Source organism: Cygnus atratus, chromosome 2, assembly GCF_013377495.2.
Source record: "Cygnus atratus isolate AKBS03 ecotype Queensland, Australia chromosome 2, CAtr_DNAZoo_HiC_assembly, whole genome shotgun sequence".
Taxonomy (NCBI): domain Eukaryota; kingdom Metazoa; phylum Chordata; class Aves; order Anseriformes; family Anatidae; genus Cygnus; species Cygnus atratus.
The window spans coordinates 2,860,247-2,879,328 of record NC_066363.1 but is presented as its reverse complement, the minus strand read 5'-3'; the positions used below and the strand labels follow the sequence as shown (position 1 = coordinate 2,879,328).

Sequence of the window (19,082 nt, the reverse complement as noted above, 5' to 3'; positions counted from 1 at the left end):
GGGGCGGGGCCTGCGCCTCAGCGAGGCCACGCCCCCTTTCGAGCGAGGCCGCGCCCATCCCGTCGAGGCCACGCCCCCTCGTCCCGGCGCGCGGAGCCCCGCCGGGGAAAGGGGGAGGCGGCGGCTGTTGCGGAGCGGTCACGTGAGCGGGGCGAACCACGAGGGCGGGCTGGGCGGGGGGGGCCGGGCCGTACCTTGAGGGGGCTGGAGGGGGGGGAGGTGAGGGCCGAACCATGGCGGCAGCTGGGGGGGGAGGGGGCGCCCCGCGTGGGGGCGGGGCCGACCCTGGGCTGAACCACTGAGGGGAGAGCGGGGAGGGGGGAAGCGGGGCAAACCATTGTGCGGGTGTGCGGGGGGAGCGGGCGCCATTTTGGAGGCGGCGGGCTGTGAGGGCGCGGGCGCCATCTTGAGGCTGAGGGGCGGAGGGGGGCGGCGGCGGTTGGGGGGCACGGGTTGGGGTTAAACCCGTCCCTGAGGTGTTAACAGGGCTCAGTGGGGCTTCGTCTGTCCCTGTGATCGCTGTCCTTGTCCTTAGGTTGTCTGAGGGAGTGGCACTGCATCCCCTCACACCTCTGTGCTGTGCCTGAGCCTGGCCCGGGGCGCGATGGCAGCCCTGAGGAGATCCCTGAGGTAAACGTGGAGCCTTCAGCCCCCTCACGGCTCCCAGCAGGGCTGGTGCTGACTTATGTCCAATTTATCTCCCCAGCCTCATGCTGCTGCAGCTCGACGCCGTGCCCCGAGGGCTGCCGACGCCTCGCCGCCTGCACACCGCCTGCATCCAGGCCAACTCCAACCGGGTGGCCGTGTCCCGCCTGCAGCGCCAGGCGTACGGCCGCCAGTACCCGCTGCTGCTGGTCAGGACCGACGGCTCCACCATCCACATCCGCTACAAGGAGCCCAAGAAGATCCTCATGGTAAGGCGCTCACCTCACCAGAACCATTTACTGAGGAACACTGTGGCAACTATCGATTTATTTGAAGATCAAAACCCAGTGTTGGATGCTCTGACGCTTCCCAATGTCACTTTTTGATGTCTTTTTTCCCCACAGTTGCCCCTGGACAGCAACACGCTGCCCGAGGCGGAGAGGAAGGCCCGGCTGCGGCGGCAGTTCCCCACCAAACTGAGGGCCAGGGAGGAGGAGGACACCTTCGACAAGCTGGACATGGAGAAATACAAGAAATTCTGGAAAAAGTGACGCCGTGAAGCTCATTGCAAAAAGTGAGGCAGCACCTCGGGGTTGCTCCTGCCAAGACGGGACGGCTGACTGACTGTGACCTAACAGCAACGTGTTAAAAAATAATAATAATATTTTGTCCTGGAGAATTTGGGGTGGTTTTGCTTTATTTATCTCCCTCAGGGGAGCTCCCCCCGCGGTGGTTCAGCCCGACTTCCCCCCCCCCCCCCCCCCCCTTATCTCCCCGGTGGTGGCTCCCGGGCGGGGCTGCGGGGTGCGCGGGGCCTGAGCGGCGCGGGAGGTGCGTGGGGGTGGGGGGGACACCGGGAATAGAGGGGGGGGGGGGGGGATCCGGGTCCTGCCACCACCTCTGAGCCCCCAGCGTTGTGCTGCTGGGGCCGCAGCCCCTGCTGCCCCTCCTCACCGGCTGTGCGGGGCTTCTGGGCCTTGCTGACCGCCCCCCCAACTCGTGTAACCCCCCCCCAACCCCCTCCCAGCCAACGCAGAACCCCCACTTCGCACTACCTCAGGGTTTTCTCCCTTCTCTGACCTCTGCACCCATGGGTTTGGGGCTTTTTGGGGGGTATGCTTGCTGTAAGCCCCCCCCCCCCCTCAATTATGGGGTGTGGGGGGGGCTCTGCTGGCAGGGCGGGGGTGAAACGGGGGCTGACTCTTGCAGCGCGCCCCCGGCACCATGTTCGGCTCGTCCCGAGGCGGGGTGCGAGGGGGCCAGGACCAGTTCAGCTGGGAGGATGTCAAGACGGACAAACAGAGGGAAAACTACCTGGGTGAGTTCCCCCGCACCGCCTGGGGTTGGGGGGCTGGCGGGTCGGGGGGAGGAAAGGGGGGCGAACGCCTCGTGCCCCCCCCCCCTCCCCCCGCTCCGATTTGTGTCCCTGCAGGAAACTCCCTGATGGCCCCGGTGGGCCGGTGGCAGAAGGGCAAGGACCTGACGTGGTACGCCAAGAGCAAGAAGGAGGCCACCCCGCTGTCCCGCGAGGAGGAGCTGGCCGCCGTCCGCCTGGCCGAGCAGGAGGCCATGATGGCAGCCCTGTGAGTGCCCCCCCCCCGTCACACTACCCCCCCCCCCCCCCCCCCCCCAAAATAAGTGCTTGGGACACCCACCAGCACCCTTTGTGTTTTTGTCGCAGGGGCTACAAGAACGTGAAGAGGCAACCCACGGGGCTCAGCAAGGAGGTGAGGGGGTCCCCACGCTGTCCCTGCAGGTTGGGGTGTCCCCCCCCAGCTCTGTTTGTTTTTGTTTTTTTTTTGGAGGGGGGGGACACACGACTCAGTGCTCTCTCCCGCAGGACCTGGCCGAGGTGTGCAAGCGGGACGGCGCGGAGCGAGCTGAGAAAGACGTGGACCGGGTGGTGGGCTTGGGCAGCTCCAGGTGGGCACCGAGACGCCGTGTTTCAGAGCGGTTTCATTTTACCTTTTCTTTTTTAATCATTATCATCATTTTTCACGTTTATTTTATTTATTTATTTTTATCATTATCATTATTTTTCACGTTTCTGTCCCCAGCGGCAGCGCCGGCCGGGTGATGCTCTCCAAGGAGGACAAGGAGGCGGCCAAGATGGGGCTCTCCGTCTTCACGGTACGTCGGGGCCGACCCGCGAGCGTTTCCCATGTTCTCCTTGCATGCTTTGGAAGAAATGCGGGGTTGGAAGCGACAACTGCGGGCGTTTCAACTTGGTCCCAAAGTTAATTTCCCCCTTTTAAAGGGAGAAAGCGCCTCTTTTGTGCAATTCAGAGCTTTGGGCAAGCCCGTGGACTCGCTCCGCGTTTTTCTCTCTCCAACCTCCAGCACCAGAAGGTCCCCGGCAGTCCCGAGGCGTCCGGCTCCAAGAGGAAACAGGACAAGGAGGAGAAGGCGGAGGAGAAGCGGTGAGGGCGGGGGACGTCCCAGTGCCACCCAAGAATCCCAAAACCTCTGGGAATTCACCCCCAAAACCTCTGCTTCACCCCCAAAACCCCTTTTTCACCGCAGGCGTCTCCTTTACCAGGGAGACCCGCGGGGGGAGTGCCTGGAGGGAGGGCTGGGGACGAGTTTTTGGCAGAGGAAGGGGCTGGAGGGACGTGGAGGGGGGGCAGGGACCCGCCGGTGCTGCCTGATTTCTCCCCGACCCCGCAGGACGGAGAGCGGCAAGAAAGCCAAAAAGGAGAAGAAGAAAAGGAAAAAGAAAAAACACAAGAAGGAGAAGAAAAAGGACAAACATCACAAGCGGGCGGCCTCCCCCTCCTCCTCAGCCTCCTCTCCGGACCGGGACGAGAGGTAACGGGGCGAGGGGAATGCAGCGGGGCCGGGATGTCCCCGATGTGTCCCCCGCTCTGATCTTCCCCCTGTCCCCGCAGGCACCACCGGAGGAAAGCCCAGGACCGCCCCGAGGCTTCACGGCACCGGCACCGCCACGACACCACGGACTCCTCCTCCTCCTCCTCCTCCGGCAGCGAGGAAGGCTCGGGCAGGAGCCCCTTGCGCCGCCCGGCCCGCAGGAGGGCGCGGAGCCGGAGCGGGGACGGCCACCGGCCCCCGTCCCCGCGCCACAAGGGCAGGAAGAGGAGCAGGAGCCGCTCTCCCCGCTCTCGCGGCGGGGCCAGGCAGCGCCGCGACACCGAGTCGGGTGACTGAGGGGCTTTGCTGGGGAGAGATGCCAGAGGTTTTATATTTTTGGTTATTCTTTAAATTAAAGTCACAGCTCCGCTGGCGCCGTCCGGCTGGGGCGGGCTGGCCTCGGCGCAGCCCGGACTAAGCGCTGGCGAAGCGGCTGGAGGGGAGTTTCTTTCTTTAAGCCCTTTTTTAAGTTCACGAGCTGCAAAATAAAGGTGAGGCAGAGGCTGAGCAGCCCCCAGCCCCGATGCCGTGGGTGCTCTTCGGGGGGCAGCGGGTGCAGGTTGCTGCGACGAGACGCCCACCCTGACCCCTAATTCTTTATTTGGGGAGGTCTGGGCGTGAGCCACCACCTTCCCAGCAAGGCACGCGGAAAAAAAGGAGGGATGGACGTGCCTTTTTTTGGCTGAGAAACGGCCTGTTTGGGTAAAAAGGAAGCCGCCCGAATTAGAAATACTCCCTCGGCTGACGGGGAGGAGCTGGATGAGGCCGGGGCGTTTTGCCCCCCCGCGCGGGGAGCAGCGCGCTCACGTTCCCCTCCAGGATTTTAAACTTCAGACCGCAGCCAGGGGGATTTACGTGCTCCACGCGCCGCGGGAGGAGCGCGGGTTTTAAATCGACAGATCCTCTCACCGAGGGCCGCACAAGGGCCTCGTTTGTTTAATTACCGCTGCCCTTTCTCCTGCCCAGGACAGGGCCGTTCCGTGCCCTCGTGGCGGACAAAAGCCCCGCACCCGGTGCTGGTTGGCAGCGTTTCGGGGCCTTCGTCATCCCGGCGGCCGGGGTGCCGGCGCGGGCTGGGACCGGCCGTGCGTGCACAAGGGCCGCATTCAGCGCGGGGGGGGACGAGCGGCAATAAAGCCCTTCTGTCCCCGCTGCCCCGGCTGCGAGCGCCTGCGTAACCCCGCTGCTGTGGGGTTTTGCTTCCTGAGATATTCCCTTGAGATGCTTCTTGGGGGTGGAGTTGGCACCCCGCTGGTGGGAGAAACCCCCCTTGTTTCTCTTCACCAGCTCAGGGAGCCACGGCTTGGCTGCCTGCGGGGAATCCACTGGAGGCCCAAGCCTGTTTTCTCGCCGAGCTCGCTGCCTTTGAGGTCGCCCTGCTGGGGTTTTTGGGGTCCAGGCGGCGAGCGGTGCCTGCCGGGAGCACCCCAATGCAGGGCGGGGTTGGTGCAGCGCAGCCCCGCTGCCCGGGGAGGGTTAACGGGAACACGGCCCCGGCAGCTCCGGGCTGAAAAGGGAACTTAAAACCCCCGAAGGCTGCGCGAATCCCAGCGTGGGGCCCGGCTCCCAAGCTGCGGTCCCGTGCTCCGGCTTCCCCGCGCCCTCCTTCAGCAAAGGCCTTTGGGGTGGAAAGGGGGGTGAAGGAGCCTCAGCCCGCCCCCACCCTTTTGGAGCTGCCTCCCCCAGCTCAGGTACCATCAGCGCGCTCACATCTCTTCGTACCCCTCCCTGCGTGCGGAGGCGCGGGAGCTGCTAAGGTTGGGGCAGTCAGGTCGCTGCGCTGCCCCCGCAGCACCGTGCCTCACCCCAAAACCTTTTAGGGACGCCCACGCAGGCGGGAGCTTCTGGTGTTGGGGTTAGGGTTCCGAACCAGGGCAGGGCACCCCCCTTTTTGGGGCTGGGGGGGGGGGGGCTTTGCTCACCGAGGCAGTGATGGCCCTTCAGGTTCAGGTCCCTCGCCGAGCAGCAATAAATACACGTCCTGCCCAGCGAGGCGTGCAGAGAGCATGATTCAGAGCTTGAAACGCGAGGTGGGACGAAGGGCTTTGGAGGAATAACCTGACTTACCGGGGTTTGGTAATCCCTTGTCGCTGTTTGCCTAACGCTGTTTACACTTTGCTACCGAGACGAGCTCGGAGAGCGAGAACACAGCCGGGGCCGTGAGCCCGGAATAAACCTGCGCTCCTGCTGGAGCTGGGCAGAGCGACCGCAGCACTCAGCGAGCCTCCGTAACAGGGCTGTAGCTGACTGGAGAAGGCAGGAGGGCAGCCCGAGGGCCAGAGCAGACTGTGGAAGGGAAAAACGAAAGAGTTTTTGGGGACAAAGTCTGCCTCCTTAAAAGCAGATCATCCCCAGAGCCTATTATTAAGGAAGAAGCTGCTGTGGGAGGTGATGGGGCTGCTCAAGAAGCTTGATAGATGCCCTCCAAGGACTCGAGAAGCAGCAGATCACCACCAAACACCAGGACACACAGGGCTGCTGCCCGCTTCTTCACTTAAAAAAGAAAAAAGGAACTAGAACAATGCATTATTTGGTAAATGCGAGCTCGTAAATTTTCATGGGACTTGTGATGCGGTACTGGTTCAATTTGGCCCTCAGCAAAGCCTAACGCCTACTGCTGCACAGAGGGGATACAAAACACCCTGATACCAGCGCAACTTTCATGAAACTTTTTATTCAACAAGTATTTCATTATGATTCTGCCAAGATGATCAAATGAACAGCAAGGCATAAAAAACATGAAATAGTTAAGAGATTTTATTCTAATAGCTTTAATTACAGTGCTTGTTTGTCGAAATGAAAACTGAAAACAAGTATACAAAACAGTTGATTACTAATCGTGTATTGAAAGCAATAAAGGTTTCCACAACACTAAACAAACCAGTTCTGATAGTTCCTCAAGTTAAAGTTTAACAGCTCCAGCTTCTTCAGTGTTTATCAAAATACAAAAGAAAAGTAAAGAGGTCTTTTTTTTTCTGATGGCAAATCTGAACCTTGCAGTATGAGGGATGCCAAGGGTTTTCACACATATACAGATATGGGATTGTTCCAAAATGGGATTGAGTACTTCTAGAGTGGAATGACTCTCCTAACTCTCATGCTTTTTTTTTTTCCCCCTAGACACTATACATAGATGTTTGGTGTTTTTCATGGCAATTCTTACTTAAGTACAGTACTTTCCGACTATAGAGCTTAGGACTAGTACAGGCTGTGCTTTCTGTGGAAAAGTCTGCCTTCTGGAGTGGTTTACACACAAGAAAAGTACAAAACACTTTTCGACAAATACGACAGGCTAAAAATGTGACTTCCAGAAATTATTCAAGTTCAATGGAAGTGGTAAATCTCACCTGAACCAAAAGTCAGAAGTTTAGCGCGACTCTGCGCGCTCAGCTAAACCAGGTCCGACAAATCTTTGAAACGAGCAGGAACAAATGTGAGCACGTAGGATGAGCTACAGAAAGCGCCAGAGATCTGTTAGTTACGACCTGTGTTTTAACCAGATGAAGCCAGCCGGGTGTCAATCGCTGCTTCACCGGTTCCAAAGAATCAAGAGTCACCGCATTAGAGCTAGAACAGCAGAAGCTATGTCAAACCTTTGTGTGTTGAAGTGTTTTTACTTTTCCTCGACTATTTTAAAAAAATACAGAATTCAGGTTAAAAACCAGCCACCAAAATGGATCTCACAGATCTCACAACCCAACCGGGATAGTATTCAGCTCTACTGCACGAGGACCACTGGCAACCCTTATGGTAATCCACTTAATCCCTTCCAAGTACTAAACAGTGAGTTGATTCTTTACAATAAAAAAGCTGAGTAATATTGCATAGGAGTACCAGAAACTGCCTCATTGGAAACAAAAACTATTTACATTAAATAAGAAACCTAACTGTTTTCAGGCTTGGATTTGCCACATTTACAGCATGATGCAATATATACTGTGACAAAAGAAATGAAAACAGCTTCCGGCACTCAATACCACAAAGTAGCACAGTTTGCCACATTAGAGTAAAGCGAAGGGCGAATAGGAGGAAATAAGAGGGAGGGGTGGAAAAAGAGGGAAGAGGAAGGTTTATGGTTTCATTTCTGGTTTCGGAGCTGATTGGACAACCAGTCCAGTCCTTCATAGAGACCGTCTCCGCTAGTGGCACAGGTTGCCTGGATATACCAGTTCCTGTGACGAAGAGAATGCAGTCCAAGTTTGTCTGTGATTTCCGCTGCATTCATCGCGTTCGGCAGGTCCTGGGGGAAGGAAGAAGAGTCATTTTCTCTCCCAGCACCAGAGGAGGAACGCCCACCTTCCTAACAATTTGATCATCAGCTTTAAATCCATTTTAAAAAAAAGCTAAGGCTTCTCAATTCAACTTTCAGAAAACCCCAGATAATTAATTTTATATTCAAGCTATTTTGCTTATACCAAAGTTTTCAAAGGTTTAAAAACACAGTCAGGAGCACTGCTGGCAGCATCACCAAATATTGCCTTCAGAAAACAGGAGCAAACTGGCTGATGCTTGGCTCAAGCCATCGGGCCCTTCTGATCTGCCCCCAGCCTGCTTACAGCTCGCAGCCCTTTCATTCACTTTCCACTCAGGAAGTGCTTTCTGCAACTGCAGTAATGATTTAACCTCGGCTTTTAATCACAAAGTACTCGGCTGAGTACTGCTTCTGTTTATAGTCCACCTTTCCTGTTCCTAGAAAAGGCTCGCACGGCTTTCTCACCCGTCACATCCGAGCCTGCACACGCGACGTAGCAGCACGCTCTTCCCTCTGTAAGCTCACTTACAGAAGGCGCCCTGCAGATACGCACAGAGGAGTTTGAAAGGGCCGGTTGTCTTCAGCAAAGCTGAACGGACACTTACTGAGCGTATCTATTACGCTGAAAACACAAATTTGAGTTCACTCACGGATATGTCGCGTGCTTTCGGGGTTTCTTACAGAAAGACACCTTCCTCGGGCATACCTGTTTGTTAGCAAACACTAATAAAACGGCATCTCTAAGCTCATCTTCTGCCAACATTCTCATGAGCTCTTCTCTGGCCTCGTTCACTCGTTCTCTGTCATTGCTGTCAACCACAAAAATCAAACCTAGGAGTAAGCAAATCGTGAGAATAAGCATACAACTACTATTGCCAAATGACACCTGCTGCTGGAGATCAGAGCTAAGCTTTGAAGGAGGAGTAATGCAGAACAATATACCTGAAAAAACACAGTTTGTATTATTGTAATCTCGTGTCTGAGAGAAAGCCTGCTGTTGTGGAGAGCTGGTGAAAGCGAGCAGTTCGTCGTGTCTGCGTTTTTGGAGCTCGTGTGCTTCATCTACGTAACCACTCGATACTTCCCAATCAGTAGCAACTCTTGAAATCCTGTGACAGGGCTCTAATGCATGCACACTATAAAGGCGCAGCAGTGGAAGAAGTGACAAGCTCTCAGCTCACGGGGCTGTTGATGTTTGTAGGAAATGACAAGCAGTGAAGGCTGCTTTGAAGTGCAGGCTGAGAGCTACGATGCATACAGAAGAAGAGCAGAAATTGTGAATTCTGATTCTGATGGACAAGATTGATTTCTACATTTCTTTCCACCCCTCTTTAAACAAGCATGAGCTTAATGTAAGAGCCACACGGCACACAAACACACCCTGTCGTAACATGTACTCCCCACCACCCCAAGAAACTGGCAAGATTATTATAGTACGGACACTAGAAACTTTATATCCTGGAAACCCGTGACTGAAGTGTCAGGACTCACCTTGTGTGTTCTGGAAATAATGGCGCCAGAGCGGTCTGATCTTATCCTGGCCGCCTACATCCCACACTGTGAAGCTAATGTTCTTGTATTCTACTGTTTCCACGTTGAAACCTAAAATAGAAATTGTGGCAAAGTCTCGATTAAACATCGGTGGCCTGTACCTATTTTATTTACCAAGTCACACTCAGTGTCGTTACTAAAAATGTTAAACTTTAGATCTACTTTAAGCAAGCAGTCTCACAGTGCATCCCTCCTAACAGAGGGACGGGGGTTCCCTAGAACTTCTGCCCTCACCACCACCCCTGCCCCAATTAGACTAATGAACTTCACAGCTGGGCTGCTACCCGAGCAGCTGCAAAATGCAGAGCAAACATGTCAAAAAGCAACCCCAGGCTGAGGAGAACAAATAATGCAAGGCTCAGATCCACAGTTCTCAGCCGACTACCCAAGGCCACGGCGTGCCTAGCAGGAGGCATGCAGACCAACCTGCTGCGGCCCATGAAGGGTCATTCCCCAAGGGACTAAAGGGAGGGAATGGAGAAAAAAAAGCAACAAAAAAACAACAAAACCAGTGTAATCTCCTCCCATGCCGGAAAATTTGGCAGAGATTTGTTCATAGCATGGCTTTAGCCATGTTCATCTAACAGTCAGGGCGCAGCACCAAGTCCCGTACATCGGGGGGGTGCAGCACTACATCCTTTACATCAGGGCTAACAGTGGGATAAGGCACTGCTGCAAACGACAGGACCCAAACCTCAACGCAAGCATTTAAATAAACGTAAAAGTCTTACCTATAGTGGGAATAGTAGTTACTATTTCACCAAGTTTAAGTTTGTACAAAATAGTAGTCTTTCCTGCAGCATCCAGACCAACCATGAGGATACGCATTTCTTTTTTGCCAAAAAGGCCTTTGAAGAGGTTTGCAAAAATATTTCCCATGGTTGAGATGTGTTTTCACTGGCCAGTGAAGTCTAGAGAAAGAGACCACAGTATCACTCGTGAGTTACCGACGGCGTGCTCTGAGCAGGGCACAGTCAGCCACCAAAAGAGCACCAGGCCATACAAACCCCGACAGCCACCCCGACCAGAGCACAGGGTTTGTTCCCCCACACTGAAGCAACACAAGACAACAAACAGGTAAACCAAAACTTAGCCCCCATAAAACGATGCGGCTCTGAGTGCTTTAAAGCTTTCAGATGTTCTTTCAGGGATTTTAGTATTAAACGCTGTTCTCTAACTTGTTTTGTACCATTCCTGTTGGCTTGCAGCACAACTGCCCATGTCAGATACTTTGTCTCCCTGTTAAGGCGTAATTTGAGGTGTCACCGTAAACTTTTTGTAATTGTCCTGCAGTTAAATGAAGTTTTCAACACGTTCTTCTCTTTTCCCTGTTTAGTTGCACCTTCTTTGAGAAGGAAACTCAGAGTACAGCTTGGATTCGCTCCTACTCAAACTGTTTCCTTCCTCCTGAACCCTGAGGAAACGCCCGGTGAACACAATGTAAGCACCATTACTTTCATTAACGCCAACGACCTTCTTTACCAAATCCAACTACCAACATGAAGTACTTCAAAAGAGCCAGGTTAGAAACAGACGCTTCTTTCTTCACTTTGGATCTCAGAATGTCCCGAGTTGGAAAGGACCCCTAAAGAACCATCAAGTCCAGCTCCTGGGGCCCCAAAGGGCCACCCCGAAATCAGACCGCGTGTCCGAGCGCCCTGTCCCAACTCTTTTTCTTGCTCACAAGCGACCGATGCCACCAGGAGCTCCCTGGCTAGGCACTGAGACACCGCCTCTCCCTGCCAGCAGCCACTGAGCCCCTGGGACGATGGGTCCACCACTTCTCCACCCCAAACCTTGCCCCTGCTGAGTCTGAACCACCCAGAGCTGTCGCTCTGCTCGCCCGAGAGGAGAAAATCAGCCCGAAAGCTTTACAGCCAGATGTAGCCGGGACATTACACACTTTTATTGCTGCTTAGTATAAAAAGCCAGATGTAAGTTTGAAGAAAACGGACCGAGCCCAACTGAAGACCCAAGCTTCAGGCAGCACGGGCGCACAGAGCCAAGCCGTGCAACGTCCAAGGGCTGGGCTTCCTGTAAACCAAGTCAGAATTTAAGGAGTAATGCGAATGCTGAACCTGCTCCTGAAGCTACTCTGTGCTCATTGCGTGCTTGAAACAGAATTCTCACTCAACTGTATCTCACAGCGTATCTGCGTGAGACAATTAAACAATACTGAACTGAAAAGTGCTCTCCAGACCAAAATCTTGCCTTTTTCTTTCTAGCCCTGCGCTGCAGATTTCCCAAGGCTGGCTTCCTCGCTCAGCGCTGGGGAAGGCCCGCGCAGTTCTGCCCCTCGCAGGAAGTTTGCTGGAAACAATTTTTAACCCAAAGTTAAGCCTGTGCCACGAAGCGAGTCACATGCCTCAGCACAAAGCAGCCTCACAGCGAGGTCCAGAGTCCACTCCAAAGTTCCTGAATGACATCAAACACCGACTTGCTGGAGGAACTCAAGTCAGATTCATTTATTTTATGTGACTGAAGTTCAGCAGGATTGAGACTTTAGAATTAAGCTCCTCTCTAAACCAGACAGGGCAGCCTGCGGGTGAAAACCGAGTGAAAGGTTTAGAAGTAAAATTTTGGTATTAAACCATTTCCGTCCTATTTCTGAAGCACCATGGGGAATATTCACCTGCCACTTCAATCTGTGGAGGTTATATAAACAGGAAAGTTCAGGAGGAAGCAGAGGAGGCAGCTCTGCTCCAGTCCCTGTTTATCCAGGCCGCTCACACAGCAGCGAACCTCCCTGCCCAGCAGCTCTCGCTGTGCTGGGGGAGGAGGCTGCAAGCTTTCCTCTGCTCCCGCTGCCTCTATCCGCTGCTTTATCTGGCAAGCAATAGTCAGGGCTGAACCCTTACCTGTTACCGGAGCTCCCATAACCCACCGGAACTAGTTTGAGGGCTTTTGTTGGAAGGCAGCCTCGTAAACCCTGTGATAGATTTTTTTTTTTTTTCTTCAGCGTGCTTAAAAGCATCGTAGGTTATTAAACGCCGTGGATCAACGGCAGCCGCCAGGGAAGGAGCAAATCCTGGCGGTTACCTCCACCTCTTTCCACCCTCGGAGAAGCCGCAGCCTGTGCTGACTGAGCTGTGCACGGCACGAGCCCCACCAGCAGAACATTGCAGGAAGCCCCCGTGCAGAGCTCCCCGAGGTGCTGCGGGTCCCACCTGGTACCTTTCGGATGCTGCTGGGGCAGAGAAGGAGCCCATCCTCCCCACCAGCAGGGCCGTCCTCTGCCCGTGTTTGTCCGCTGCCACAGGAAAGGAAACCTTGCTCCTTCCTATGCCTCCGGACACGACACCCCTCCTGGGACACCGTCCCTGCCAGAATTTGTCACTTCATACCACGAGCAAAAGCCCCTTGACTTCCTTCCTCCTCCTCGAGGACATCCTCAGCCACACCAGCACCAGATCCCGACCTGCCGTCGCCAGGGCTCTGCTCTTCAACAACGTGAGCACCACGACAGAGCCCGCAGCTGGGCTGGAGCTGCTTCCCACCACAGCTCAGCCAAGGGACAGTGCGAGCATTTCCAGCATACCCCAGAGCACAGTCTGCTTCGTTTCAGCCCGTTAGTTGGGCCAGGAGAACATACACACACTGAAGACATGGGGAAATTCAAGACCCCGGTAGGTTTACCGAGCGATCCTGTCACTTTTCAGGCATCTTCAAACATTTCCCACCTGTAAAGACTTGCCAAAATACTACCTGTATTCTATATACAAAAATAACTTTCGCTTTTCCTTAAATATTGTTAATGATTGTTGAACATTGTTTTAGAGGCTCAACAAGCCCGATGAAACGCCTGGAAACGTGACAAGAAGCTTACTGCTTGGGAGCACATCTTCGGAAGAGGTCTCCGAGCGGCTGCCGGAGCAGGCAGCCCGGTGCCTGTTAGAGCGACGCAGCCCGTGCTAAGAGCTTGAATTTGCCTTTATTAATTGCAGGGGGGTTAAATAAAAGCTCCAAGGAGCATCTGAAGACCGAAGATCATTGAACATTTAACCTCCTGGAGCAGTCTGCACTAAACCACACATTAATGCCTTTCAGTGCTGTTTTATTCAGAGCGCTTCTCTCATGGAGCCAGAGCAGCAGCCCACGGGGTCACCGCACGACACGGGAAGCGCAGCTGCACGGCCACAACTCTGCTTGATCTCAGCTCTACACCCCTGGAAGAAAGTTTTTTGAGCACACGTAGGTTAAATGTCACAAAGCCAGGAGTTAGGGCGAATGCCAGGTTTATAGCATCCTTTCACCACACCGTAACGGACAGAAGTCAGGGGTTGTTTCGTTAGGCAAAGGACAGTGTAGAAACATTTATGTACATGGTACGTACCAACGCTTAGCACAGAAGGCTTCCAAAGCAGAAAAAATAACGCTCAACGCTTTGCCAGCAGCGCGAAAAAAGCGGCTACATGCGGTCATTTTGGCACCCTGGTCTCTGTAGCCGATGAACACCAGCAGCAACGAAGATCAAACCCCTGAAACCTCCCTCCCGAGGATGTTTCCATCTTTTTTCAGTGCCCCTTCCCACGAGGGGCAGCCGTGGCATCGCAAAGCTGGACCCACTCGTAGTGCTAACCCTAAAGCCCACCTAAAAACCCATGCAGCAGAGCGGGGACACTACAGCTACAGGGTTATCAAAAAGCTGTCCCCTGGCTGCTTGCACGGACAGGGTTTAGTGGGTGATGGTGCTGGGAGCGGGGTGGCTGGCCCAGATGACCTCGGAGGGCTTTTCCAGCCTTACCGATTCTTTCCGGACCTTGTTCTGTTTGCTGAGGGACCTGTGGCAAGAAGCGCTGGTGCGCCGACAGAGGCGGCCCCTTTGCCATCCCAAACACGTCTCCGTTTCGAGGAGACTGCTTGCCACTGGGCTAACCATTAGCTCCATCTCTAACTGAAAGAAAAAAACAACCAAGCCCGTCATTCCTAAACCGGGATCAACCCAAACTGATCACATCCATCACAGGAAAATAAAATTCCATTTGTTACTTCACAGAAATATCAATTTAAAAGCCAGCCAGGTTTTACTAGCTGGCCAGTATCATCTTTGCTGCTTTATCACATTTTAGAAGATGCTAAAAGCTCAGCACGCAAAAAGCAGCAAAATAATAGGCACTAAACATCACCACAGCCACGTGTAAAAGGGAGGTGAGAAAACTTGTTAAAAAAAAATCTGGTTGAGCAGCTGTTGCTGGTGTTACACATGAGAGCAGGTGAAGAACTTCAACCGAAGTGCAGATGAACTCAGCAGCTTGTTCCTTACAACACAAGGTGCGATTCAATCACATGAGAAGCGAGCCAAGGAGGAACAAACCCTCGCTGGAGGTTTTGGATTGACCTGGGCCCACAGCACCTCAGCCCCGCAGGCACAGGCAGCTACGCACGGCTGGGGTCTTTAAGCCTGGAGCTATTTCCTCACAGATTTAAGTTCCCCGTCGCTGAAAATTTTGATAAACACTTTGATCAACCCCCGTTCGCACACAGCCAGGGCGGCCCCGTACCCAACTGTTCACCTCCAGTCGTATCCAGCTATTTTTAGGCGCTGTTTGCTGGCCCTCCACACGTGATGACCCGAGGGAAAGACGACCAAGTGTCAAAGGAGCCCTGTTAACGGGGCCTTAATTTGGCTTCGGTGCCTTGGGTTCCTCAAGACCATGCTCAGGTCAGCAGGCACCGAGCAGAAGACAGAGGCGTAGCTAACGAGTCTGCCGGCTTCTTCCATCAACAGGCCGTTATCTGGAACTCAAATATCACCAAAAGTCCCCGTGCCTTCATAGCCATACCCGTCAAAACCACGGGAGCGTTTAAGGGACCCCAACCACTGCGAAGGTTCCCCCCACTGCATATTGGCGGTGCTTCTGCCAAGCGTGAAACGGAACCGATGTCCCCAGGGGGCACAAATTTGGTGTGTGTCTTTCAGAGAAGCTTAGCGTAGAATACATACGCTGTAGTGCCATGTAGAACAGAAGCTCGGGGCCTGTAACCATGCTGCCATGCAGAGGCACCACTGAATTTGGCCTCCAAAGGCTTGAACTGACCAGCTAAAGGTGGCCTTTGGGGCCATGACCATTTCCTACACACCACAAGAACTCGCTCCTGAAGGAGGGGTTGGAGTGAAAGAAGAAGTCTGGAGCAAGCCAGAGGGCAGGTCACAAACCAAACCAGACCCGTCACCTTACGCTCACCTTGATGTAGGGAACGAGCTACGTCTGTTGCACCGCAAAATCTCAACCTATTTTAAGGAATCATACACGACTCAAAAGCACGCGAACCAACACACAGGAGAAAACACATCTGGCCTGAAAAATATTTTCTTGAAGGCACAGCCAGGCGCTGTTCATGGTTTTGGATAAAGCGCATCCATCACCTCCCCGCAGACTGCTCAGGAAATAAGGCGGTGCCAACAGCGTGTCTGTGACACCCCAATTCGATCCTGCCTTCACGTTCCCCCGTTAAACGGCGGGCGTGCTGCTGGGGGAGCGAGCATTACAAAGCATTTCTCTGCTGACAAGCCCTGCACGGTTTAAGGCCGAACCGTTCACAAGTTTAAAAACCTTCGGTGCGAAGCCAAACGACCCGTTACTCCTTCCTAGCAGCCGGGCAGTACGTCAACATTCATGTTAGAAATGGCAAGAACTCACAGGAGAGCCCCGGTAACGAAACCGGCTTTTGGTTTGGGGGAAAATGTCAAAGCAGAGCCTACACAGCTGGTTAGGTACGAGAGCAGCGTGAGAGCTGCGTTAGACGTGGTTCGTTAGAACTGAAACATCAGCAGAAGCAGCACCGCGGCCCTCCAACGTCTGCATGCGCTAGGAAGAAGAAACGAAAATGGATACTTGCAAGCAGAAAGAAAAATATGCTGAGTAACAGAAAAAAACAGCTGCTGTAGTAGGAAGCTGATTATAAACTTCTTTACTCATCAGTTAAGGAAAGGGAGTAACAGCAGAGGACGGTGCTAGCTCTAACGCAGGCTCTACGGCATCCCAGCAGCAAAAGTTTTGACAGATTTCCAGAAGGAATCGAACCGTTCCTTCGAAGAAAAAGCGAACTCGTGCTCACCAACCTTACCAGCTGTGAGGAAATACTGATTCCTGGGAAGGCTGCTGAAACCCGCAAGAATTCTAGCATGAAAGTCCCTCCTGGCACATCCCAGCAGCTTTTATATCTGAACTGGTCTTTTCTTATTAAAAGAAAGGGCTTTCTTTAAACTACAGCACTGCAAATTCAGCTGGAACCTCGTGTTGTGAGCTTCTCCTTTCACCAATTAAGGCAATTGATAGTTTATCTGATAATTGCGCCTCAGCGAGATGCACGAATGCTGCTTGAAGCTGATTTTTAACCCACGTTACAGGAGCACAACACAACGAGCTGGACGAGGACGCGAATCCAGCCCCTACCCCGCTCTGCCTCTCAGCACTGGTGCAGAACTTCTGCCCAGTCCCCCTCCAGCTCCGGATTGTATTTCACCAGCAGGCAACCTCCAAAATCGTGCCTCAGCCCCCTGGGGAGCGCCTTCCCTCCAGGTGTTTGCACTGTAACCCTACTCCAGGCTCTAAAGGTACGATCCAGCAGCGATGGTGTCTGCCACAAGCTGCTGGAGCAGGAGAGGCTGTGCTGAGCGGGGATGACATCTGCTTGAGTCATTTTTACACCTGATGCGCTACCGCAGCGGAGGAGTCGGTAAACTCGGCGAGCCACGGGAGTGTAAGAGGTTCAAGCGAGGCAAGTTTCCTCACCCTTTCACCCAACGTCATTACCACAACAGACAAAGCAGTCCAACAGGGTTCTCGGGCACCGCTGATGCGTTTTAAACACAGGAAACATGCAGCATCATACCAGCCTCCTAAACCTTGTTTCAAAGAATCCCTTCCTTTCTATATCTGTACGACTATACTTGTTTTGACAAGCTGATTACAAAATCCAGGAACAAAAGCCAAGAAGCAATCCTCTAGTTCAGCTGGAGTTCCTTTTTTTTCCTACATAAATGCTGCAAATCAGTAGCACAAATAGTAATAACCACATTGCCAAACGACCTTGAACAAAAACCCTGACTCGATTTCTTTCCCTGAAAAATAAGGTTAATGGAATATGCTGCAAGGGGGATTTGTCAGCCTCCCTGCTTGCAAAACAAAGTTCAAAGTATTAGATAAACAGTTCACATTTTAGTTATTGACCAAGCCATATTTCCAAACAAGCCCTCTGGATACAACTCTAATCAACCTGTGGAATTTGCTTTGGCAGGAGCCTCGCAGCACAGCAGCAAGGTCAATGTCAAACACAACATTTGGGCAGTTTTATGACCTGGCTGAGTTTTGTCACACTGTAACGGGGCAAATGATGAAGAGGTTCCCGTTCCTTGCCTATCCCTTTGTCGGACGGAGGCTATCAGCCCAAAACATCACATTTACTGCTTACAGAGACACCGTATAGTATTTTTAAATCCTTTTAAAAGTATTTTAAATAATATCCTCGCACTGGGAGCTGCTATGCCATGGAAAAGTGATCTCCCAGACCTTCAAACGCAAGCACTGGATGTCCACCACTTTCCTCCAGGCTGCAGGCTCCTTCCATCACCCCAACGCCCAGCTCGGCAGCCAGCCCCTCAGAGCACAACCTCCCTCCGCCGAGCTTCCCCCGAGCTCCATCCATACATGCATCCGCCCCCCCCTCCCCGGCCCCACCTCTCCGAGGCCCCTCCGAAGAAGAGGAAGGGGAGGCAAAGCTCCTTCGGGCGGGGCCGGAATGCGGGAGCGTGGGGCAGGCAGGGAGGCCCGGTTAATCCCTCCGGTAGGGGGAGCGGCGAGGCGGTTCCCCCTTCCCTTTGGCTCCCCAGAGAGAAAAAGAAGAGAAAAAAGAGAAAAAGGAAGAAAAGGAGGAAAGGGGGGAGGAGGAGGGAGGGGGCACCACAACGGCCGGGGGCAGCTCCGGGCCCTGCCCCGCCGCTCCCCGGGCCCAGCCCCGCGGCCTGGCTGCGGAACCTGGCGCCGGGGCCGTGAGGGAAGCAGGGGAGGGCCGCCAGAAGCGGCCCCGCCGCCCCCCGCCGAAGCCGTGAGGGAACGAAGGGTGCGCGGCCTGAGGCGGCCCCGCCGCCCCCCCTCAACGCCCAGGCCTCAGGCCCCTCAGGCCGCAGCCGCGGACGGGAGGCGGCCGCGGTCGGGAAAGGGGGAAAAAACAGAAGGGAAGGGAAGCCGAGGGGCCGTCGGGGACCCACCGGGGAAGGCCGGCGCTGCCGCGGGCGCTGCGCTCGCTGTCCCCGGGCCGTGCCGCTCGGAGCCGCCCGCCCTGCGCCGCTCGCCGCCCAGGCACACAAGATGGCGGCGCTCGGCGGCCACGTCAGTGCCAGCCCCGCGCGGGGCACGACGGGAGAAGCGGCGGGGCCACGCCCCCTCCCCGCGGAGGGAATGGGGAGGGGCGGGGCTTGGGGGAATGGAGACGCGCCCACTCTGTGGCCACGCCCACTCGGTCGGCGTGGCCACGCCCACCGCATGGCCACGCCCCCTCCGGCTCCGGGGCGTGGGGGGGGTGCGGTGGGGGTGGGGCTGTGGGGGGAGAGGGGAATGGGGGAAATGGGGGGAAAGGGGGAGAGAAAGGAAAAGAGGGAAAAGGGGGAAAAGGAGGAAAAAGGGGGGGAAGGGGGAGAAAAGGGGAAGAGGGAGAAAATGTGGGAAAAGGGGGAAAAAAGGTGGAAAAGGGGGAAGAGGAGGGAAAAGGGAAAAAAGGGGGAAAAGGGGAAAAAAGGGGGAAAAGGGGAAAGGGGAAAAAAGGG

The 19,082-nt window shown here is 54.4% G+C and overlaps 3 protein-coding genes across 6 annotated transcripts; 2 read left to right on the top strand and 1 right to left on the bottom strand.

The window, feature by feature from the left end:
* The first annotated feature begins 39 nt into the window (after positions 1-39).
* MRPL55 (mitochondrial ribosomal protein L55) lies at positions 40-1,324 on the top strand. Of its 3 annotated transcripts, none has more exons than XM_035554401.2 (4): positions 40-142; positions 536-630; positions 707-914; positions 1,050-1,324. In XM_035554401.2, exons 2-4 carry the CDS (start codon positions 605-607, stop codon positions 1,194-1,196), a joined length of 381 nt encoding a protein of 126 aa, XP_035410294.1. In that variant the 5' UTR covers positions 40-142; positions 536-604; the 3' UTR covers positions 1,197-1,324. The 3 variants fall into 3 exon arrangements, with proteins under 3 accessions (XP_035410294.1, XP_050565039.1, XP_035410293.1); XM_050709082.1 differs by lacking the exon at positions 40-142 and adding an exon at positions 349-386; XM_035554400.1 differs by lacking the exon at positions 40-142 and having other exon boundaries at positions 367-630.
* Positions 1,325-1,413: 89 nt separating this feature from the next.
* C2H1orf35 (chromosome 2 C1orf35 homolog) lies at positions 1,414-3,956 on the top strand. 2 transcript variants are annotated; one of them, XM_035554403.2, is made up of 9 exons: positions 1,414-1,476; positions 1,855-1,963; positions 2,078-2,228; positions 2,327-2,372; positions 2,486-2,568; positions 2,703-2,775; positions 2,986-3,065; positions 3,313-3,453; positions 3,534-3,956. In XM_035554403.2, the coding sequence occupies exons 2-9, from the start codon at positions 1,870-1,872 to the stop codon at positions 3,808-3,810; spliced, it is 945 nt and encodes a 314-aa protein (XP_035410296.1). In that variant the 5' UTR covers positions 1,414-1,476; positions 1,855-1,869; the 3' UTR covers positions 3,811-3,956. The 2 variants fall into 2 exon arrangements, with proteins under 2 accessions (XP_035410296.1, XP_035410295.1); XM_035554402.2 differs by having other exon boundaries at positions 1,855-2,228.
* A 2,215-nt stretch (positions 3,957-6,171) lies between these two features.
* On the bottom strand, positions 6,172-18,719 carry ARF1 (ADP ribosylation factor 1). The gene is made up of 5 exons (XM_035554404.1): positions 18,528-18,719; positions 10,048-10,227; positions 9,257-9,367; positions 8,472-8,596; positions 6,172-7,753 (listed from the first exon to the last, which is right to left on the bottom strand). The coding sequence occupies exons 2-5, from the start codon at positions 10,193-10,195 to the stop codon at positions 7,592-7,594; spliced, it is 546 nt and encodes a 181-aa protein (XP_035410297.1). The 5' UTR covers positions 10,196-10,227; positions 18,528-18,719; the 3' UTR covers positions 6,172-7,591.
* Between the last annotated feature and the right edge of the window lie 363 nt (positions 18,720-19,082).

Coding starts and splice junctions, on each gene's coding strand:
- MRPL55 (XM_035554401.2), top strand. CDS start 605: ATGGCAGCCCTGAGGAGATCCCTGAG. Junction 631..706: donor GCCCTGAGGAGATCCCTGAG/GTAAACGTGGAG, acceptor TTATCTCCCCAG/CCTCATGCTGCTGCAGCTCG. Junction 915..1,049: donor AGCCCAAGAAGATCCTCATG/GTAAGGCGCTCA, acceptor TTTTCCCCACAG/TTGCCCCTGGACAGCAACAC.
- C2H1orf35 (XM_035554402.2), top strand. CDS start 1,870: ATGTTCGGCTCGTCCCGAGGCGGGGTGCGAGGGGGCCAGGACCAGTTC. Junction 2,373..2,485: donor CCACGGGGCTCAGCAAGGAG/GTGAGGGGGTCC, acceptor TCTCTCCCGCAG/GACCTGGCCGAGGTGTGCAA. Junction 3,454..3,533: donor TCTCCGGACCGGGACGAGAG/GTAACGGGGCGA, acceptor CTGTCCCCGCAG/GCACCACCGGAGGAAAGCCC.
- ARF1 (XM_035554404.1), bottom strand. CDS start 10,195: ATGGGAAATATTTTTGCAAACCTCTTCAAAGGCCTTTTTGGCAAAAAA. Junction 8,597..9,256: donor TTATTTCCAGAACACACAAG/GTGAGTCCTGAC, acceptor GCTTACTCCTAG/GTTTGATTTTTGTGGTTGAC. Junction 7,754..8,471: donor TAGTGTTTGCTAACAAACAG/GTATGCCCGAGG, acceptor TCCTTCCCCCAG/GACCTGCCGAACGCGATGAA.